The sequence below is a fragment of the Chionomys nivalis genome, chromosome 3, assembly GCF_950005125.1.
Source record: "Chionomys nivalis chromosome 3, mChiNiv1.1, whole genome shotgun sequence".
Taxonomy (NCBI): domain Eukaryota; kingdom Metazoa; phylum Chordata; class Mammalia; order Rodentia; family Cricetidae; genus Chionomys; species Chionomys nivalis.
The window spans coordinates 76,099,049-76,123,035 of NC_080088.1; the positions used below are offsets into that span (position 1 = coordinate 76,099,049).

Below are 23,987 nucleotides of genomic sequence, written 5' to 3' on the forward strand. Positions count from 1 at the left end.
AATGTTTTATTTCATTTTTTTCAACAATACTGGGTCAGAAACACACAGCTATGGGGCATCTCTTCATCCCTAGGACCAGTTCCAGGTACACAGTATCCTCTGTACCTTAAGAGTTCCCCAGCTGCTCAAGGCCCTAGCTGCAGGCAGCTGGAGCTGCTCACCAGATCATGTGGTTCACAGAAAGGAGTCATGAGCTCTGACCACAGCTATGACTGCTAGATCCAGGACCTCTTGCAGAAGGGACCTTACTTAACCCATCAGGGAACAGACTAAGGGGAAGAAGAAGCCAAACAAGAGTTCAAAGGATGGGCCTGATTACTCCCTCAGAGGATAGCCAGCCTTTCCAGAGCACTTTTCTTTGTAATATAATTCACAGCCACACAGTTTGCAAACGCTGGCAGCAGGCTGGTTGAAGAAACAGAGTGGAAAGGGCAGCTGGTGAACCAGGAGGGCTTGGGAAGTGCCCTACCCCAGAGCCTGGCATTCTAATCCAGACCCTATGGCCATCACCACCCGTTATCCCCTCCCAAAAACAAGGCATGAGAGCCCTAGTCCTCACTAGAGTTGTCAAACTCCTCCCAGTCGGATACACTCATTACTTCAGAGGCGAAGTCTGCATCGGCCTGGCTACGGTTGGGGGTCCCTCGGGGTGGCTCACAGAGCAGGGAGCGGGGCAGGGTGAGCACGCAGGCTGCAAGGCCTGAGATGGAATTGTTCAGCTGGGGTCCCTCTTCCCAGCAGTCTTTCTCCATGTCGTAGATGTGCACGTAGCCTGTGCGGCTGCCTCGGTTGTGGGAGCGGCCACCCAGCACATATATCCTGTTGTCTAGTACAGCAATACCAGGCTCGCCATGCCCGGCTGGGAGTGGGCAAACTGTTGACCACTGCCGAGATGTGCAGCTGTAGCAAGCCACCTGCAAAGCCAAGGACAGGGTCAACACGGGCATCGTCTGAGACAGTTTGCCAGCCCACCCCAGGTCACCTTTGTCATCTGTTACTCGTAGCCTCACTTGGCTGTAGGCCAACATCTTGCCTCCCCAGCCACCAGGAGTCTCCCTCTTATCTCCATATCCTGCTTCTCCCGCTCCCAGGGACCCCACCTAACATCTTTCCTCTTCATATCCATGAGTGTGTGTGGAAGCAGCTACTTGCTGACCAAGTAAGACCACCAACCAACCTTCTTTTCATTAATAAAATAGTCAATGCAGAAAAAAAAAGACTTGAAAAAAAAACAATCTACTAATAATCCAAGAAATGTAAACCAAAATGTCACCTGGTAACCTGCAACCATGGAAGGAAGGAAATCATAAAACCCAGTGCCGGTAAAGGTATGGCAAAGCCGGTGTGTGCCTGTCTCACATGCCAGGAAGGGAATTTAGTCGTATGTATTAAGAGACATTAAGTTGGGTGTTGGGGCAGCACAGGCCTTTAATCCCAGCACTCGGGAGGCAGAGGCAGAAAGATCTCTGTGAGTTTGAGGCCAGACTGGTCTACAAGAGCTAGTTCCAGGACAGGCTCCAAAGCTACAGAGAAACCCTGTCTTGAAAAAACGAGAGAGAGAGAGAGAGAGAGAGAGAGAGAGAGAGAGAGAGAGAGAGAGAGAGAGAGAGAGAGAGAGAGAGAGATTTAAATTTCTCCTTCAAGCTGGGCAGTTGTGGCACACACCTTTAATCCCAGCATTTGGGAGACAGGGGCAGGTGGCTCCCTCTGAGGTCTAGGCCAGTCTCATGTCATCAATACAGCAAGTTGGGGTGCATATTCAGATCATTTTATAAATAAAAATAAATAAATACTGCCATGCAGTCCTGGCTGGCTGGACTCTGGTGTGTGGATGACCACTGGAAGTCATGGTAATTCTTCTACTTTGCTCCCATGTGTTGAGGTGACAGGCCTAAGTAACAATGGCTCAAAATCTTTTTTTTCTTTTTAAAGATTTATTTATTTCATGTATAGGAGTGCTCTATCTGCATGCATACTTTTATGTTAGAAGAGGGTATCAGATCCCACTAGAGATGGTTGTGAGTCACCATGTGGTTGCTGGGAATTGAACTCAGGACCTCTGAAAAAGCAGTCAGTGCTCTTAACCACTGGGTCATCTGTCCAACCCCAAGGCTCAAAATCTTATCTGTTTCACTAAGTGGTCAAATTGGGATTCCAGGTACCATAGACAAAATAATGCTTCCTCACCCCAGGATGTCCATACCCTAATCTTTGAAATCTATGAATGTGCCATGTTACATGGCAAAACTAGCTTTATAGATGTAATTAAGAGTTGTGGGGCAGCTTTTTTTTTGGGAGGGGGCATATTTTCTGGGTAGACCCATCCACATACATAACACTCTCCAGCATGTAGCTATTTATGTAGACCAGGTTGGCTTCAAACTTGCAGAGTCAGCTCAGGAGTGTGACACTGTGCCCAGTCTACAGACAGCTCTGACCCAAGGTTTCACTTAAAATTTTCAGTTTTACATTGCTGTAAAATTTGGCAGAAATCATGGTCCAGAGCCTTTTCATGAGTTAGTTAACTAAGTGTAATTCTTGTGTGACATTGGGTGAGAGGGTGAGCTGCAGCCCATGTCAACTACTCCATCTAAGAGGGAACAACTGAGCTCCTACAGCGCCCCATGCTACTAAGTGACGGCAGCCCATAGGTCAGGGGCTAAATGCATTCATATGTGTGGAGGCCAGGTCGACCCATCACGTTTTCTGAGACAGGATCTCTCATGGAGACCTGGGCTCAACAATCAGGTTATGTTGGCCAGCAAGCTCCAGAGAGAGAGATCTGCCTGTCTTCAAGTCCCAGCATGGGGGTTACAAGCAGACAGTTTTTATGATGTGGGAGAAACAAACTCTGGTCCTCATGCTTCTATGGAAAGCACTTTATAGACACAGCTATTTTCCTAGCCTGGTTTAAATGTACATCTGAACTAGGATAGTTTTAGTTTGTTATAAAACTATAGATTTACAATCCTATCATGAATGGAGGAACATCTTTAATTACTCAAAATAAGAAAGGGAAAGTCAGGTGGAAGGGACTTAAAGAAGGACTCCACCTGCCCTGGCCGGCTTAAAGATGAAGTGGTTACCGCAAGTGAAGGCAGCCAAGAAAGGCTGTCCACAGCTAGCCAGGAAACTGCAATCACCACAAACTAAATACTGCCAACAGGGAAAGATACCCCATTGACATCCTGATGTCAGTCTGCTGGACTTATGACTGTGACAATAAATTCATCTTACTAAGGTTTGTGGCAATTTGTGATAGAAACAATGAGAACCTTTACACTAGTCAAGTTCTACCAGGTGAGGAAATGTTAATCCTGGCGGCCAAGCCTCACTCCCCAGAGCTTCTAGGTCAATGGTCTGGGGGAGGGGCTGAGATTCATGACAGTATTATTCATAATGTAACGCGGAGTGAAGCTTAGACGAACCCAGATGATACACTGAGAACAGAGTGCTGCCCAGTACTGGAGCTGGGGCAGACAGCAGCTGCTGCTGCACTGGCACAGCTAAAGGAAGCGAGGCAGGATTGCCCAAGCTAGGAGTTCTGATGGGGCTGCAAAGTGAGTTTAAGGCCAGCTTGGGCAACTAAGTGAAACTCTACCTCAAAATAAAAGTCAACTGTAGATTAACTATGGTATAGAGTCTCTCTAGCACATGTGATATCCTGGGTTTGTTTAATTTCTCAATGTACACACATACACACAATGCTAAAGTGGAGAACACTGGGGACAATGCTGGTGAGAAAAGCACATTTTGTTTCTTTAATTTCATTTTACTGAATAGCCCAGACTTGTCTTAAACTTGGAATCCTCCAGCCTCAGGCTCAAGTGTTGGGGTTACAGAAATGGACTACCAAACTTGGCCTGGGATGCTCTTTGACTATGAACAGCTAGAAGCAAGTCACAGACAGATGGAGAGCGAACAGTGCAAGTGAGAGGATAAGAGCCTCTCAATTCTTCTCTAGTCTTTGTTGGAGGGTCTACAATGTGGGTATGTTAACTTTTTTTTTAGACAGAGTTTCACTGTGTAGCCCTGATTGTCCTGGAACTCCCTCTTATAGACTAGGCTGGAACAAAAGGTGTGTGCCACCACATCCAGCATGGATAGGTATGTTAACTTTTTGATGAAAACATGATAAGTAAAGGCACAAGTGAAACTACTATGGCAGTCATATGTTTGCATTATTTAGAATGTGCAGCATTAAGTATGAGCCTTCATGTAAGCTGTGGGCTTGGAGTGATGATAAGTTGGTATGTGTTCAACAAGCGTAACACATGCACCCTTCTGGTGAAGGATATACATAGTAAGGAGGCAATGCATGAATGGAACCAGAGAGTACAGGGGGACTCTCTGGACCCAGCTCACCTGGTGCACATCCCTCCTGTAGCCAGCATCATTGTTGCTGCCTCCAATCACAAACAGCTTGTCGAGGAGGGCAGCCATGCCATGCCAGGCACGTCGCACAGGCCCATCAGCCAGAGTATGCCAGGTATTGCTTCCTGGGTCGTAGCAGTGTGTCTCCTTCAGGTAGTCCTCTCCTCTGCGACCACAGGTAATGTACATCTTTCCCTGCAGTGTGGTGCCTGCATGGGCATACACCTGTTTGGAGTCACCAAAAGGGACAGGAAAGGCAGGGAATAGGCAAGAAGGCAGTGAGCAAGATGGCCAGTAGTAGCTGCCGCCACCACTCTGCAACTGCCTGATAGCACACTAATCAAGGTTTCACATCTGATGTACCTTCACATACTGAGGATAACTCACCCTGGATTCTATCAGGTTATACTGCCCTACGTGTTGATCCCTAACCTCTTTCCAAGAGGGTATGCTAACTACAGACCCAGACTGATTGTAATCTTTGTGTTTCTTTGTCCCTAAAGGAAACATCTGGACGGGGAACAAGAAAACCAAGGCCCGCCCCAAGCTGCCAGAGAAGCACACTGGCAATGAGAACCTGCCCTTTCCATCACCCAATCTTTTCAGATGTGTCTGCAGATAGTTCCCACCCACAGGAAGTGTGTTATAGGGAGGAAAAGAAAAAGATTGAGACAAAGTGTCAAATATAGTTGGTTCTCCATACCCATGTGTTTTCATCTCTGGATTCAACCAAACAAGGACAAAAAAATATTTCAATTAAAATACTATATCTGTACTGAACATGTACAGAGATTCAGTCTTCTGTATAAAAGAATTTACATATCATTTATATTGTACCACTTGTTAAGTAATACAGGATAGTGGGACTGAACACATGGGCTTGCAAATGAAGGCAAATGTCCTACCACTGAGTCATACTTACCTTTTTTTTTTTTTTTTTTTTGAGACAGGGTCTCAGGTATCACAGCTTGGCCTAGAACCTGCTACGTAGCCAAGGATGACCCTGAACCTCTGATCTCTCTGCTTCCACCTCAATCCACCCAATTCTGGGTAGGATTATAGGTGTGTGCATGACTCCAGGGTTATTTGATACTGAGAGCTGAACTCGGGGCTTCATGCATGTTAGCCAAGCACTCTACCAACTAAGCTACACTCCTAGCCCCTACATTTCTTTCTTTTGAGGGGAGTTATTTTTGAGAAAGTGTAGTTCTTTCTGGCTATCTTGGAATGTGCTCTGTAGACAAAATCACAAAGATCTACCTGCCTCTACCTCCTGAGTTATGGGACTAAATGACTATGCCACCACACCCAGCAACCCTTATAATTTTTTTACTTTCAAAAAGGGTCTGGCTTTATACTCTGTAGCCCAGGCTCCCCTTGACCTTTTGCTCTTCCTGTCTCTGTTTCCCAAGGAGCTGGGATTAGGCTTGTGACAGAGCAGGCTCAGATGTGTAGGTTTTACAGATACTGTTATGACTTCAACCTCACAGACTGCACTCTCCTTGGAGAGTCAGATTGCAAAGGACAACCATACAAAGAACATCCCCACTCCAGTGATGGTGTGTCCAGACTGCAGGGCTGTGCTGTTCCTGAACAAACACGTGGCTTGAGAGAATTAATCTCTCTGTTGGTCAGTTTAAGTTGACAATAGTTACAGCCACTTCTCTCCTGATCCAAATCCCCATACTGAATGTCTGAGAATCATCAGTCTTTTCCCCATTTCTACAATGCTGTCATTCAAGAACATATAACTAAGATAGAACAGGTTTAGTCTTGTTTTGATACAAGGTCTTTCTATCCTGGAACTCTCTGTGAATCCATGACTGTCCTGAACTCACTATACTGTTCAAGTTGGCCTTAGGATTCCCCATTTATGCCTCCCAAGTGCTAGGATTAAAGGCACACACCATCTTACCTGGTCTGAAAATAGAACCTTTACAACTGGCTTTCTATCCATCTAGGTTCTCCATTTTTATTGCTGTGAATCAACCAGTTTATTAAGCCATTCACCTGTTGAAGGACATTTGTTCACTTTCTGGCTACTATCCAAAAAAAAAAAAGTGGTTATTCTTATCCATGGTAAAGTCTTCATTTCCCCAAGATAAATCCCCAGGATGGCAAGCTCTGAGTTGCACGGCAGCTGGAAGATGCTGCCACTACTTTACATTCACACAGGCAGAGCACAGGAGACCTGTGACCTTGTGTGGCATGAACTTCGGAGGAGCAGCCACTTTCTGTTTCAGGCAGCACTCACTGTGGCTTGTGATGGACAATGCTATTTTCTTACGTGTTCATCTGTCTATCTTCTCAGTGAAATCTCTTCCACTCTTTTGCTCCCTCCTACTTCCTCCTGTCTTATTTGTTTTTCCAGAGGCTCTCTCTATAGCACAGAGGAGCCTCATACAGTGACTAAAGGTACAAACTCCAATACTAGACTTGACTTCTTCAATACTATGGTTCAGACATATGGTTTGCATCTATTTTTTTTGCTACTCAGTAACTTTTTTCATAAGTTTCTTTTAAAAAAATGTGGAGGTGGGGCTTGTGAGATGGCTCAATTTCTACAAGCTCTTGCTGCCCACCCCAAAGGCCCTAGTCTGATTCCTAGGGTTCACATGGAGGAATTAGAGAGCTAACTCCTGGAAGCTGTTCTCTGATACTGACAAGTCCCCTGCCACACACCAACAAAAATAAGCACACTTATCTATTATCTATTTATCTATCTATCTATCTATCTATCTATCTATCTATCTATCTATCTATCTATTTAGGTTTTTCGAGACCAGGCTATCCTCAAACCCACCGAGATCCACTTGCCTCTGCTTCCCAAGTGCTGGGATTAAAGGCGTGAGCCACCACCCATCAAATAAAAAGACCTTTTAAAAAGGTCTTTTGCCAGCAAGAGTTTTTAATTTTGAAAAGATCTGATTTATCAGTTTTCCTTTTTCATGGCCTAAATGTTTGACATCAAGTCTATAAACTTAGCCCATATCCTTAACATTGTCTTCTGTTTTTGTTTTCTTCTTTTGGTTAGGATAGGGTCTTGCTATGTAGCCCTGGAATTCATTATGCAGACCAGGCTGACCTCAAATTTGCTGTGACCCTCCTGTCTGTCTCCCAGCACTGAGATCACAAGCACTGTCACCACATCTGTCTCTTGTTTTGTTTCATTTGTCTAAAGGGTCTAGCTTTACATCTACGTCTACAAACATCTTCGAGTGGCCTCCAAACCACTTCTCAGCCCTCCCATTTCCATCAACCTCCACAGGTTGGCCCAGTCCTAGACCACACAGGTCCAAACACTGCCCTCCTTAGTTCTTTACTCTTCAGGCTCTTCAAAGCTCATCTCTCTCAGGCCTGGGAGCGCCTTTGTCCACTGAAAATAGCTAATTTACTTTTAGGCCTTACTCTGACACTTACTCAGACAGACGTCATTTCCTTCATCTACTTACTGTAACTACTCTAGTAGTGTTTGGGTTGATTAATAAGTCTCTTCTGCAATCCACCTGTTGGAGGAGGGTTTGTCATTTGTCACCACTGGATCTCCATGACTTAGTGGAAGAGATGACCACATGCATGAAGAAATGAAGGGGACTAGCTGTGGAATAAACTGAATGAAGCTCAAGACTGCTCCTATGTGGCCAAGATGAAGAACTGCAGCTCTGTCCACAAACCTTTCTCAGATCTCAACAGCCCCAGATATTTTCCATGCAAAATCTGCTCCTTTCTCCAAAACTAGGGCAGAGCCTCCTTCCCTGCAAAGAAGCTAAAGAGCAAGGATCTGGCATGGCTGGGGGCCTGTAGAGAGGATGACAGGAATCAGGCCTGCTGTGTGGGTGACTTGGCCAGAAGATCCTGACCTCAATCCATTGAGGCCAAGTCTTAATCCCCAAGGGCTTGAGGAAGGATAAGAGAGAAAAATGACAGGTAGTGGAAAGACTCCAAAGCCACAGGTCTCGTCCAGGTCCCTGTTGGGCAGAGTTTTTACATGTGAACACTACACCATCCTGATTCTGGAGGGTCTGGCGACTCTAAGGTGTGAGCCTGGAGCAAGTGCACAACAGCCTCAATATCTTTCTTCAGAGGCCAGGGCTTTAGAGCTGATGCCAACAAGGCCTATCCTTGCCCTGAAACCACAGGTAGTTGGGGCTAGATCAAAGTACCCAGGAACCAGAAAAAGAATTAGATGCACCCCATAAAGCATTACCTTTTCATCATGTACATAATTTTAAGCATCTCCAAACTGGACCGAAGCAAGGTGCTATGCTGTATGTACATGATGATTATTGTCTTTATAAAAATAAGACCTCCAAAGGTCTCATTCTGTGGCCTCTGGAAGGCCCCACGGCTGTTTTCCTGCAAGGAGGAGTTTGAGTAAAGACTGTGAGTCAGGCTACCCTCCAGGCTCTGAGTCCCTCTGTTTTGACATATTTGGAAATCTTCCAGCTTGTGTCAGCAAGAACAGATCTGGAAGGGAACTGGGAAGGCTCCTACTGGAGGGCTTCCTTACCTCCCTCTTGAGTGGGGCCACATAGTCCCAGGAGTTGGTAGCAGGATCATAGCGCTCCACAGCACTCAGGTCATTGTGGTAGTCACGGCCGGCCACAGCGTAGATGTACTTGCCCACGACACACACACACAGATCTGCGTGTTCCTGCTGCAAGGACTGGATCTGGAACCAGCGATTGTGCCTCGGGTCATACCTTTGGAGGACATGAGAACAGTATGTCACTGGCAAGGAGAGCAACTTGCCTTCCCTTTCAGGCTCACACTTTCTACTCCCGCACCCCCCCCCCCTTTCTTTGCCACAGTCTGGTCCAAACACCCTCCATCCTGACAGTTAGACTTTGCTGACCCAGAGCCATGACAGAGGTTCACGGAACACAGTTTGCTCACAACATGGCCTAGAATGTAGCCAGAAACCGCCTGAGTTTCTGCCCATGAGGTAGGCCCCTCACAGGAACAACCTCTAGGGTTTGTATCGACCAAATGTCCATCACAGGCTGTGATCACCATCTTCTCGCCTGTGGTAACCGGGTGCACCAGCCTCCTCACATTCTTTCATATGAGGTCGGCAAGGGTCACCCTGTGCAGTCATACCCTTGTTTTTCCTGATAGTCACAGGTTTCCCTCAGCCCCCTTCACACACATGAAAGAACTATACCATTCTCTGATTGGTAGCTTTCCTGATTTCCTGGCCAGGAAAGCCTTTTCCACCCCCATCCCCTCAGGACATCCTTGCTAAAGGGAGCACATCAACTCTCACCTTGAATATGGTTACCAGAGAGCAGGATCCTGTGAGATCCTAGGGACCCCACTAAAAGAAACAGAACCCACTATAGGAAAAAGATGAAGCTGACTGCATGAAGCCATAGGATTCTGCAGGACCAGGAAGGCTGCTGGGCTGAGGCTTCCCTGAGGGCAATCTGCAATGACGTGCAGGGGCAGGAGAGGAGAAACACTCCCCAACTCTCTGCTAACCCTTGCTGAGAGTGGAACGCTTAAGCACTGTTACTACAGCTCGCTTTCCTGATATCAGGCCACATTATGTCACTTTCAGAAAAAATAGTGTCCCCAAGTCAAAGCCTTGTTTCCCTGACAACTGTAAAAACAGGTCTCTCAAGCAACAAGTATCATCTAACCTGGCACAGAGCCAGTCCTGTCACTGCTGCTCAACCTCAGTGAGCCCAGGATGCCCTTCCCTTCTTTTTGCTGTGTCTCTTACCTGAAACTGCCTAAACAAGGCTTCCAATTCCCCCAGGGTACTCTTAGCTATCTGGCATGTCAACTGTCGCCCACTGGTCTCTACTGTATCTTAGATCTACATGACTGTCCACTTAACTATCCTCAATAGAACCCTGCATTCCCCATGTCCTTCTGTTCCCATCAATGCCAGAAAAAAAAAGGTCCTCTACAGCCTAAACCCATCCTCATTTTCTTCTGCCACACCAGGGACTAAGTCAATGGTCACTGGATGCTGGGCAAGTGTTCTACCACCAACCTACATTCTCAGCCCTCTTTTCACCTTAAAAAAATTAAAACAATATTTTAAAAGATTTATTCATTTTTTTTATGTGCATTGGTATTTTGCCTGCATGTATGTCTCTGTGAGAGTATTGGATCCCCTGGAACTGAGGTTACAGACAATTGTGAGCTGCCATGTGGGTGCTGGTAACTGAACCTGGGTCTTCTGGAAGAGCAGCCAGTGCTCTTAACTGCTAAGCCATCTATCCAGCCCCTTAAAGTATTTTTAAGATTTATTTTTAAAAACTTTAAAGTATCTGTTTTGAGTGTCTTGCCTACAAGAACACATGTGCTCTATGTTCAAGTCTGGTGCCATGGAAGTTAGAATAGGGTGTTGAACCTAGGGAACTAGTTACAGATGGTTCTGAGTCAAAATGTGGGTGCTGAGAACCAAACCCAGGTCCTTTGGAAAAGTAGTAGGTTCTCTTAGCAGATGAGCATCTCCCCAATCCTACCTTTCCCAATTTTTGAGACAGGGTCTCATTAAATTACCAAGGTAGGCCGACAAAGCTGCCATCTGGTTAGATTGCCGTCTGCTGCCTCCTGTATACCGACCTCTTTTATGTATGCGTATCCCCTCAAACCTCATTTTCATTCCGTCAAGTCAGAAGCTGCTTCCCCACCACAGTGAAACCAGCTTCTCTGGAGCTCTCCACCTGATTCCCTCTGGTTTTCAGCACTTAAGTTTCTTAGGCTGAATTTCTTTGTATCTTGTGGCTTCAGGTTTAAAGACACACACACACACCCACACACACACACACACATTCATTGAAACTGTAGGTTTATAGGTTTTACTCTCCTTACCTATTTGTATCTGACCTCTTCCTCCTCACCCTCATAAGGTCTTGTTATAACTAAGGCTAGCCTTGAACTTGCTATGTAGACCAGGCAGGCCTTTAACTCCCAAGCCTCCTTCCTTAGTCTCCCAAACACTGGGATTATAGGTATCCATGACTATATTCAGATGACCAAGTTCCTCTTTATTGGAATCATTTTCTACTTTGTTTCTGTTTGTATTATTACAATGTGTTCATGATTGGGTTGACAGACATGCCATGGCATATATGTGAAGGTCAGAGGACAGGTTTATGAAATCTGTTCTTTTCTCCTTTGTGTGGGTTCAAGAGATTGAAAACAAATTGCCAGGATTATGTTGCAAGTATCTTTACCTACTGAGCCGTATCACTGGCCTTCTGGGGTGCTTGCTTGTTTCTCTGTTTTTAGACAGGTCTCATGAATCCCAGGCTGGCCTTGCACTCCCTAAGTAGCCTGACCCTCCTGTCTCCACCTCAAATATTGGGATTACAGGTGTGTGCCACCATACTTGGTTTTAATTTTCTTCTTAGTCAGAACAGATTGTTAAGTAATAATTTTTCTAATTAAAATAAACTTCAGGGGCTGGCAAAATGGTTCAGTGAACAAGTGTGCTTGCTGCCAAGCCTGGTGATTTGAGTTCCGACCCTGGAACCATCATGGTGAAAGGAGAGAACAAACTCCTACAAGTTGTCCTCTGACCTCCACGTCCTATGGCATGTGCACATGCACACATTAAACAGATGCTTTAAAACATGTTTTGTGTGTGCTGATGTACTCCTGTATGTGCCTGTAGAGAGGACAAAGGTCAATGCTGAGTGTCTTCCTCTATTACTGACCACTTTATATCTTGAAATAGAGTCTCTGACACTGATTATCGGCTGGCTAGTGGGCCCCTGAGGGAAACCCTCCTGCCTCTACCACTGCCACACCCTGGAGCTAAAGAGGAGAACCACCACATTTGGCTTTTATATAGGCACTAGGGGTCTGAATGAAGGTCCTCATAATTGTGAAGCAAGCTCTTTACAGACTAAGCCATCTCCCCAGCCCAAAATTCAGTATTACATGTAAGGGTATAAGTTTGTCTAACACTACTATGGACTGAATACATGTGTTCCAAGAAACAGCTACATGAAAGCTACTTTGACAAGTCTCTGGGATTTAATCAGGTCTTAAGAATAAACATCTCAGGATAGATTAGTACTTATTAAGAAAAAGATTTAGAAGTCAGATGGTGGTGGTGCACACCTTTAATTTAAGCCCAGCACTCAGGAAGTAGAGGCAGTCAGATGTCTGAGTTCGAGGTCAGCCTGGTCTACAGAGAAAGCACCAGAACAGCCAGGGTTACAAATAGAAACTCTGTCTTGAAAAACCATTAGAAAAAAAAGTACCTAAGGGTTTCTGTTGCTATGAAGAGACACCATAACCATGGCAACACATATAAGGAAAACATCTACTTGGGGTGGCTCACTCTTTTAGAGGTTCAGTCCATTATCATGGCAGGGAGCATGGCAGTGTGCAGGTAGACATGGTGCTGGCTACATCTTGATCAGAGGTAACAGGGGTGGACTGAGACACTGGGTAATATATTAAGCATAGAAAACCTCAAAGCTCACCCCCACAATGACACACTTCTTCCAACAAGGCCATACCTACTCCAACAAAACCACAACTCCTAATTATGTAGGATAATCTTTTTGTACACTGTGAAGATGTGTTTCTGTTTTACCTCATCTGCCTAAGGTGCCTTCTGATTGGCTTAATAAAGAACTCAACGACCAGTAACTAGGCGAGAAGAGGATAGGTGGGAATTATGGGCAGAGATAGAAACTCTGGGAAGAATCAGAGAGTTGGGGATTTGCCAGCCAGACATGGAGGAAGTGGGGTGCATGATACTGAGCAGAGATAACAAACCATATGTTAGAATGCAGATTAATATAAACGTGACAATTTAAGAATTAGTTGGGAGCAACCCTAAGCTAAGGCCAAGCTTTCATACTTAACAAGAAGTCTCTGTGCCATTATTTGTGAGCTGGCAGTGCTACTCCCTATGAGTTTATGAGAGCCAATTACATTAAAACTATCATATTCCACTCCCTGGCCCCCATAAGCTTGTAACAACATCATAATACAAATTCATTTAGTTCAAGTTAAAAAGTCTCCATAGTCTATCACAGTCTAAACAGTGTTTAAAAGTCAAAAGTCTCTTCTGAGACTCATGCAATCTCTTAACTGTAGTCCCCTATAAAATAAAAATCAAAACAGACCACCTACTTCCAATATATAATGGCACAGGATATGCATTACCATTTCAAAACATAGGAAAGGAAGCATAGTGAGGAAATACTGGACCAAAGCAAGACCAGAACCCAGCTGGGCAAACTCCAAACTCTGCATCTCCATGTCTGAGGTCAAAATGCTCTTCAGATCTCCAGCTCTGTTCAGCTTTGTTGACTGCAGTGCACTTCTCTCTCAGGGCTGGTTCCGCTCTGTTAGCAGTTCTCCTCAACAGGTGTCCCACGGCTCTGGCATCTCCAGCTTCTTAGGTTCTCCAGGGCAATCCAGGCTTCAGCTTCATGACCTTCATTCAGGGACACCCCTGACACATGCCTGGCCTCAGCAGCTTTCCTTAGTCTTGGGGGCAAATTTCATAGCTCCTTTCTTCTACCCTTAATTCCAGAACCATGTGGCCGAAGCTGCCAAAATCTGCTGCTTACTGGGGGCTGGAGCATGGCCCCCTTGTTCAATTAAAGGTGTGCACCACCACAACCAGTTCTAAACTTTCCTTTAGTTCCTTTTCACAAATTGGAAACTGACTAGGGTGGGATCTTACCCTGAGGTCAACACTCCATTTATTCCATTTCTTAATCTGTTTATCTCCTTGAACACAGGATTTAGCTTCATTCCACTTCCTCGTGCCCCTTTGATCAACCTGTACATTTTATATTTTTATTTTCTCAGTTTGTTCCTTTTCATCATAAATCTTCATTATAGTTACCAGTAATAACCACATGACAGAGGCTATACCGGGCTGTTTTGAAATTTCCTCTGCCAACAGAATGAATCCAAAGCAATCTCTTAACTGTAATTCCCTATAAAATCTTATTCACTTTACCCTCTTCAGACAAGGGCAAAAAGCAGCCATATTCTTCACCAAAATATGACTAGAACAATCTCTAGGCAACATACTAAAATTCTCCTCTGAAACTCTTGAGCCAGCCCCCAACAGTTCAAATAACTCTTAGCACCACTGTCTTCCATGTTCCTACTAGTATGGCCCATTAAGCAGTGCTTAAAGCATTTTATTTCTTCCTTAACCCAAAACACCAAAGTTCAAATTCCTCCAAACAAAAACATGGTCAGACCTGTAACAGCAATACCCCAGTCCCTGGTACCAACTTCTATCTTCGCTAGGGTTTATATTGCTATAAAGAGACACCATAACCATGGCAACTCTTATAAGGAAAAAAAATGTTTTTTTGTTTTTGTTTTTCGAGACAGTTTCTCTATAGCTTTGGAGCCTGTCCTAGAACTAGCTCTTGTAGACCAGGCTGGCCTCAAACTCACAGAGATCCGCCTGCCTCTGTCTCAAGAGTACTGGGATTAAAGGCGACATAGGAAATATTTAATTGGGGTGACTTGCTTACTCTTTTAGAGGTTCAGTCCATTATCATCATGGCAGGGAGCATGGAAGTGTGCAGGCAGACATGGTGATGGCTACATCTTGATCAGAAGGCAAGAGTAGTGGACTGAGACACTGGAAGGCATCTTGACCATAGAAAACCTCAAAGCCCACCCCCACAGTGACATACTTCTTCCAACGAGGCATGCCTATTCCAACAAAGCTACACCTAATAGTGCCACTTCCTATGAGATTATGAGATGAGGGCCAATTACATTCAAACTATTACAAAGAAGAAGAGATGAGAACTCAGTCTGTCTTTTATGTGAGAATACAGCAAGAAAGGGTTCCCAGCTGACATTCTAGAACCAAAAGTATGAGAAACAGGTGTTGGGTATTTAAGCCACTTCTTCTGTGGTATTTGTTATAGCAGCCAAAATTTTTTAAGATAATAACTTTAATTCACATATTTGAACTGCCAAACTATCATAAATTAAGAGTAAAATCTAAGTTCAAAATGAACTAGAGGGCAGAGGCAGGCGGATCTCACATCTGTGAGTTTGAGACCAGCCTGGTCTACAAGAGCTAGTTCCAGGACAGGCTCCAAAACCACAGAGAAACCCTGTCTCGAAAAACCAAAAAAAAAAAAAAAAAAAAAAAAAAAAGGTCAAAATGAACTAGAAGTCTTTGTCAAATGTAGCAAACTGTTTTTCTTCTGTTATTTCCACGACTGTTAGTGGTATGGCAGGGTACACACTGAAGTACCGGGGATTAAACCCAAGGTTCGGTGCAGACCATCAGAGTTCTACACTGAGTCATATCACACCAGCCCATCTTTCTTCTTTTGTTTGAAATAAGGTCTCACTGTGTCACCTGCCTGACTGTCTCCCAGTGCTGTGATTAAAGGTATGAACTGATGGAAGAAGGTCATTTGTCAATAAACAAACTGCCTTGGCCCATTTGATAGGCCATCCCTTAGGTGGGTGGAGTAGACAGAACAGAATGCTGGGAGGAAGAGGAAGTGAGCTTAGATGCTGGGCAGCTCCTCTCAGAGCCAGACGCGATGCAGCCAGCCGCCAGGTCAGACATGCTGAATCTTTCCCGGTAAGACTAGTGCTACACAGATTATTAGAGATGGGTTGATCGGGATATGAGAATTAGCCAGTAAGGGCTAGAGCTAATGGGCCAAACAGTGTTTAAAAGAATAGTTTGTGTGCTGTTATTTTGGGGCATAAGCTAGCCAGGCGGCCGGGAGCTGGGTGGCAGGAAGCGGCCCGCAGTTCCTTCAACAATGAACCACCATACTTGGCCCTGGCCACCTTTTCACTACTTGACCAAGCTTGATCTGAACTCATTCAGTAACCCAGGCAGATCTTGAACTGGTAATCCTCCTGCCTCAGCCTCTTAAGCAGTTGGGATTATAGGTTCATCACTAGGTCCAACTCTTACTGTTTTAAATGCTACTAAAATTTTAAATACACCTGGAATTTAAAAAAAAAAAAAACCCAAAATACTATTTTATACAGGCAGGGTCAGGGTACATGCAACATGGACTAGATACTACTAGGCACAGCACACAGATAGTGCTCAAGAATTTATCTAGTTATACTATGAAAAATGTACAAAGAATGATGTGGCTAACTCCTATGGTTTGATCGAGTGCCCTCTAAAGGTCCATATATAAAGACCTTGCTCTGCCTAGTATTATGTCAACTGGACATAAGCTGGTCATCAGAGAGGATATCTTTTTTTTAAAGACTTATTTATTAATTATGTATACAGGGTTCTTCCTGCATGTATGCCTTCAGGCCAGAAGAGGGTATCAGATCTCATTACTGATGGTTGTGAGCCACCTTGTAGTTGCTGGGAGTTGAACTCAAGACTTCTGGAAGAGCAGTCAGTGCTCTTAACCTCTAAGCCATCTCTCCAGCCCCAGAGAGGACATCTTAACTGAGAAAATGCCTCCATAAGATCAGGGTAGGAAAGCCTGAAGGGCATTTTTCTAATTAGTGATTGATAGAGGAGGACCCAACCCACTGTGGGTGGGGCCACCCCTGGATGGTGGTCCTAGGTTGTATAAGAAACCAGGCTGAGCAAGCCATGGAAAGCAAGCCAGTAGGCAGTACCCTTCCATGGTCTCTGCATCAGCTTCTGCGTCCAGGTTCCTGCCCTCACTGCTCTGGATCATGAACTGTTAATGGACTACGAGTAAAATAAACCCTTCCAAGGTGTTTTTAGTCATGGTGTTTCATACTAGCAAAGTAACCCCAACTAAGACCTGGTCCTCAGGGTGGCAGTTTTGGGAGGTATTATGATCCTGCTTAGGTCACTGGGGAATGGACTCAAGGGGATAGTTGCACATATCTCCTATCCTAGAAACAGGAAAGCAGAGGGAGGAGGATCACTGCAAAGTCCAAGGCCAACCTGGTCAATGGAGAGTTCCAGGGCAAGCAGGATTATAGAGTAAGACAGTTTTTTTGTTGTTGTGTTGGGTTTTTGTTTTGTTTTGTTTGCTAAGACCTTGTCTTTAAAAACCACAAAAACAAAACTGTGTGACTCTGCATCCCTGGTTTCTTCTTTCTGTGTCCTGGACCAAAATGTGACTATCAGGTTCAGTGCTCCTATCACAGCCACCTACCTCACAAAGGACAAACCAGTGGGCAGACCCCATATATTACACAACATTGGACTTTAAACATCTCCAAGTATACAGTAAAAAAAACATTTTCACATTAATTAATTACTTTAGGTACTTCATATGAGGCCAACACAGTTGTATATAGGAATTCAAAGAAGAAAATAAAAGAAGTACTGGAAACAAAGATACAATCATTTTGCTTCATGATACAATTTCTTAAGAGTTTCTACAGAGCTCTAGGACATACCTGCTAAGCACTGTTCCTCACACTGCAAAACCTTATTGCAAAATATTGTTTTCTTATATTCCAAGAGCTTATAGATTTTAAAGCTGGTAAACTATAAAAGGGAAAAAGAAACAAACTCAGAAAAATCAATTTTAAGGATCAGCCACTGTGATATCCCAGCACACAGATAGAGATGAAAACAGAAAGATCATGAATTCAAGGTCATCCTGCCTATTCAACTGGCACAAGTTCGACCAAAAAAAAACAAAAACAAAAAAGGGTTGGGGTGGAACCAGGGCTTTATTCATGCTAGGGCAGCATTCAACGCAGAGCTGCGCCCTTTGTTGTGCAAGTTTTGCGATGGCTAGGAAGTAAACGAAGTTTTCATTCTGTTCGATGACAGACACCCTCGCCAGTTGGCAGGCAGACTTGGCCCTACTTGTGACCACCACCCTACACATTTCTATTCCTTTGATCCAAGGTCAGCTGTCAGCTGTCACGGCTCTAGAGAGATTTGCTCTGCAGCTCTCAACAGATGAGGTGGGGCAGTCTGACATGAGCCCCACAGCTAGAGGTAGAGTCCTGTAAGAAAGAAGCTTCCAGGCTTGACCAGAGGGAAGCCAAATTCAGTAATGCTCACTGGAGACAGTATCCAGTTACAAAGGAAGTGAGTCATTTCCTTCTTTCTGAATTCTGCCATTCCAACCATCTAATCACAATGTGTTATAGGCAGGTTTAAGTCTCCCTAGTTCACCAAAGGTGACTGCTTCCTAGGGTCAGGAGAAATGACCAAGTAATGGCTGTTTTTCTTTTGGTCAGTATCACTGTGCTTGCTTGATTCGTGTGACAGGGCCAGTCCAGAGCCCAGCCTTATGCTTACAGCCAAAGGCAGAACAGAATTATTAAAATGAACTGCAATAGTACCCAACCCAGAGCTGCTCTCTACAATATCCTCTCTTAGCTTGCGGTAGGGATCAGGGATGGTGGGAGTCCCCACATGCACTAAGGTATGATGGAGAGGCCCCTCAAATTCCACTGGTAGCTGAGGGTACTGGAGACTTGAACTAATGTCTTTTGTTCTCTTTCAAGAAATAGCCCTCTCAGATCAGAGCTAGAAGCATCCTGCAAATCAAAGCAGCCCACAAAACTCCCTCAAGAAAAACTGCCTCCTCACAGTATCTACTGAGTACATTCTTATCTGACTACAGGGTCAAGGGGAAACTTAGCAAAAACTCAATGATGCTTACTGGTCCTTCCCACTCCTCTGTACTCAGATGTGGGCTCAAGCAGGCAGCATCTGGAAGACATCCTTGGAGAAAAGGAGCAGAGTCGGCCAGCAAGGAACTTGAAAGAAAGTACTGAAGAGCTAGACTGAAGATGGCGGAGCAGCTAGCCCAGCCCACACAGCACTCCCCAGCATGCTCCCTGAGCATAGGCAGCCAAGGTGACCCGCTGCAGACAGCTGGGCTTCAGGATAGCAGGGTCAGAGGGAGGGGCAAGAAAGCAATTCTGATGTCCCTTTTATCTCACTGTGGTCCACTTTCTCTGGATTCATTGGGACTTCATTACATGAAATAGGCATACCCCAGAGAGGCTGTTAACACTCTTGTAAAAGGCAGATGCAGGAATCAGGCCTGTCTTGATGGACCCTTGATAACATGTCCCCTGAGCAGCCCACATAACCCACAAATCCTGCACACAGAGTTGTCAAACGACAAAGGCAACAATGATAAGTGCCCTTTCCTACCTCCAGCATCGGGACTCAGCTCGGAATCCTTGGACATTATTGTCCCCTCCAATCAAGTACACGAAGTTGTTGAGCACCGCGATGCCTTGGTTGGACATTCGAGGAGCCAAAGAGGCAGTGAAGTGTTTCCACTCTCCCAGTAGGGGATTCAGGTACTTGGCCTGGTCACTGAGGATTGTAGATGGTGTGGAGTGAATGCCTCCAAAGCCCACAACACACTGGAAGTCTGAGCGAAGCTCTGTCTGTGGGCCCTGAAGGCTGGGCTGCAGGCTCTCATTCCGGTGGTACATAAGGGCACTGGCCACTGTGTCCCTCAGTGGGCTAGGGCCAAGCTTATCATGTAGCCGCTGAAGGACCTCAGCTTCCATCAAGGGAAAACGCACTGTCTCTAGGAGCTTGGGGGGCTCATGCAGTGAGATCTGGTCAGCCTGCACCTGCTCCAGGGAGTAATGGTAGAGCAGGGCCCCTTCATACACCTCAGTCTCACAGGAAACCTCCAGGCGATTGCTGCTGAGGAGGGAGTAGACCTTCTCCAAGGGAAGCTGACGGTACTTGTCAGTTCTCGAGAAGGCCACGAAATTTTTGAGGATGTAGGTGTCCAGCTGCTGGGTCAGACGGTTCAGGTCAAAGAGCTCTGCCAGGCGGTAGACATCGAGGATGTTCTCCTCATCTACCCATGACATGAGGAAGTCACAGCAGAAGTGGATAATCTCTGGGATCTGTAAAAAGAAGGACACGCACTCAAGCCTGAGCTGGAGAACTGCATCTGGGTATGGGAGACAGGATGAGAGCAGAAAAAGACTTATGTAGGGGCTGTCCCTGTAGCAAGCCTTCTGGGGTTAGGGGATACAAAGTGAAATCTTCCCTCAATTGTCCCCAACCTTTTCTGATAAAAAGCTGGGACTTCCTGCAGGCTTAGTCTAGAACATGCCATGGAACACAGGGCATGCTCTCAGTGTCTCAGAGCCCCAGTCCTCACCCATAAAACAAGGATAAAGTAGTGGGGAACGACCTTAGGATGAGAGCACCAACACCACTTGACACAGACAGGATTTTTATATATATTGCCTGCTTTCAGATCAAAAGTGCATGTGGGAAGGAAGAGAGACATGTCTCAGACTGTCACTGTTTGGAAGGAGCCTGTGGCCATTCCCTGACCAGTACTCTGTAGAAGGGCCAAGGCACTAGAATCAAGTATACCTGGCTCTTTTCTCTGAACGAGCACATCAGTGGAAGGACAGAGCAGGCCTGCCAGGCCCACTCACCACTGCACTCACAACTGTCAGCAAGGCATCTCCAGACATTCACCAGAGCCAAGGCCCAGACTCAGAATTCTTGAAAAGCTGTCAGACCATCCTGTGGCCTCTGCCTGAACTAAGAGACCCACTCAGCTCCAATGGGTGCAGGATTCCCAGGAGGCAGCATAGCTTGGCCCTAGATGTACACAATCACTGGAGGGAGGGAAGGCAGGCCAAAAGAGGCACTAAGGAAGGAGGAAGCTGCGTGTCAGTCAACTGAGCCCTGAAGGCTGTTCAAAGACACCCTGGAATTCGACAGGCAAACAAAACAAAGACAAAAAAAACCCCACCTTTCTATATAACAAACCATGTACAGATAAAGTACCTTTTACTTTTAAATAAGATCTCACTGTATAGTCCAGGAAGGCCTCAAACTCACAATAGCTTGTCTCTGCTTCCCAAGTGCTGGAATTAAACACATGCACCACTATATCTAACATAATCTTTAGGAAAACAAGATTTGAGTTTCACTGAAAATAGAAATATAGGCGGCAGTGGCGCATGCCTTTAATTCCAGTACTTGGAAGGCAGAGGCAGGTGGATCTCTGTGAGTTAGAGGCCAGCCTGGTCTACAAGAGCTAGTTCCAGGACAGGCTCCAAAGCCACAAAGAAACCCTGTCTCAAAAAACAAAAACAAAACAAAAATTAAGAAAGAAAGAAAAGAAATACAGGCAATACAGGTGACAGCTCTATCTACAGGTTCTACTTCAGAGGATAAAACTGCCTATAGATTATACATATACATTCTTACTGTATAGAGTCCAAGTTGTCCTCATACTCACTACAGCACTAGCCTAGCCCAGACTTACTATGTAGATGACCTTGAACTCCCTCTCCCAACTCTGAAGTACTTGGCTTACAAGTGCAGTTTTTTGTTGTTGTTGCTTTTTTTATTTCTTTCTTCTGATTTCTTGAGACAGGGTTTCTTTGTGTAACAGCTCTGGTTGTCCTGGAATGTTTTTGTAGACCAGGTTGACCTCAAACTCACAGAGATCCGCCTGCCGCTGTCTCAGTGCTGGGATTAAAGGTGTGCATCACTACACCCAGCTTTAGCATGTCGGTATATAGTATAACAACTGTCTGTGTAGCATTTAGCTAATAAGTATTACAGAAATCTAGAGGTGATGATTATGTACAAGGAGCATATAAGAAAGTCTATAGACCTTCGAATTTTCGTATGCACAGGAAGTCCTGGAACCAGTTTTCTGAGGGTACCACAAGACAATGATCTCTTACTCAATTAGGATCACCAACAAATTAACCACTGTATACAGGGAAATTCTGCTAATATCTAAATTCTATTAAGAAATGTTTAGAATTTTTTATATTAAAAAGACAACTCATGTTTCTTCCTAGGTGAGATTCTAAGGGCTGGACACCTGCAAATGATCAAAGAAATACATACTCATGCTGGGTTCTCCCCAGTTCCCTTTCCCCTAAAATTCCACTTCTGCCCTGAGCCTGAGCGAGTGCAAATGAACAATGCCATCTGGAAATAACCCATCCCCCTGCACCAAGACCTCGTTTCTCCATCCTTGTTCCTTTGGTCTGTTTTCAGAGCAGTGTACCTCTGCTGGGTGGAATCCTACACAGACAGAGTTAGGCCCATCTAGTACAGGATCCCCAACCATACAGACTCAAAATGGAACACACTTGCCTAGAGCAAGCCAACAAGGCCAATTTTGCTTGGATTCAGATCCAAGTCTTTGGGGACACTGTGCAGAGTCACCAACCAGGTCTGGTGCAGGATACAGCAAATGGGGGCAAACTGCCAGCTACAACAAACTTGATTTGTAAATCCATGATGTTCTATTAAGTAAAACTTGCTTTATGACAAGGTTGCATATTCAAACTGCCGCAGAAATGGGATGACTTGCCTTCCCCACCTCCCCCTCCTTCCTGATCCACCTATCACTGCCGTTGATGATGAGGGGAGCCCATCCTTCACCAGCTTGTCTTGCTATCAGCTTACCCAATGGATCTTGCCTCATCTTCCCATTCATGAGCCTTCTGTGGAATTAAGCAATGTGTCCTACCCAGTTGTGCCCTCTCTCTAGCCTCTCTGCTGACCCCAAATGCAGAGACTGGAGTTTCTTCAATAGTCCCTTCAGCTCTGGAGTAGCTGGGCCAATGCACTAGACAGGTTACTAGCGCTACCTGCCTGCCTTGCTGCTCCCATGTATCCCCCAGGGCTCTTTAGTTGGAGTCACTCTGCTTCAGTTCCCAGGCTCAACACCAAGGTACCCTCCCTGTTCCGTATTTTGCCTCATTACTTGGCATTCTCGCCCTCTTGACCTACCTCATGCCAGCAGTCATCACAGGTATCTGGGGAAGCCCCCCTCAGGTATGAGTCTTCTTGTTCAACAAGGCAACTCTCACCTGAAGTTGGCAGGCAGCAACCAGGGTCTCCTGCACATTGCTCAGGCTGAGCTCTAGTTCAGAAGTGTATATGAAATGCAGGATTTGGCACATGGCATTGTAAGACACACCATGGATCAGGACCTCTTCCTGCTCCATCTCCTTCAATCCCCCAGCAAACATTCCTCTGTAAGGCAAAGAGACAAGGCATTAAGAGTTACTCAGTCAGGACTTCAGTGTGGGCCACAGAAAACATTCAGAAGGTACCAAGAGCTAGTGGTGAGGCTGGCTGGATAACAGTCTGCATGCTGAACACTGATTGCTCTGTGCTTTAAATAAACAGTCGGCAAAGGGGAGTCAGTGTATGGAAGGAGCCTCATCAAGCTGGGCAGTCATCCTGGAATCACTTGGCTCCCTATACATGGTCCTACGAACCCTACATGCACTTTCTGAGAGCAGGCCAGTGTCTAGTCGCCTGCTGCATCATCTACCAGTACAATTCTCAGGTCAGACAGCAATAATTAGAGTAAGTCTGGAAAGAATGTGCTAATGGCAAATACGTAAAAAACATTCCATATATTTAAGGGATACTTACCACATGTTGAGTATTAAGGCAGAACAGAAAGACAGAAAATAAAATAAAACAAGGAGATATAAGAAGGGGGAAAAGTCTTCCACATGGGATCTAGTTTGCCTTTCTTGTTGACAGAGAGCCAAGATGCTTCAATATAACTGGTAAGGTAAACTTGTCTACAGACGTATTATGTTTTCCTAAAGACATCTTAAACAAAGATATTAAAACAACAAATAAGCCAGGTGTGGTCACACACACCTTTAGCCTAGCACTCGAGAGGCACAGGTAGATGGATCTCTGTGAATCTGAGGCT

General features: G+C 45.2%; 1 protein-coding gene across 3 annotated transcripts in view; it reads right to left on the reverse strand.

Moving 5' to 3' along the window:
- Positions 1 to 23,987, reverse strand: part of Klhl22 (kelch like family member 22) — a 37,851-nt gene continuing 13,864 nt past the window's right edge. For all 3 annotated transcript variants that reach the window (XM_057764789.1, XM_057764791.1, XM_057764788.1), the window contains exons 3-7: positions 23,122 to 23,287; positions 19,445 to 20,163; positions 8,885 to 9,077; positions 4,366 to 4,599; positions 1 to 914 (exon numbers count right to left, since the gene is read on the reverse strand). In XM_057764789.1, the coding sequence (XP_057620772.1) occupies positions 549 to 914; positions 4,366 to 4,599; positions 8,885 to 9,077; positions 19,445 to 20,163; positions 23,122 to 23,287 (1,678 nt within the window). In that variant the 3' untranslated portion in view covers positions 1 to 548. The remainder of the gene's footprint in view (positions 915 to 4,365; positions 4,600 to 8,884; positions 9,078 to 19,444; positions 20,164 to 23,121; positions 23,288 to 23,987) is intronic.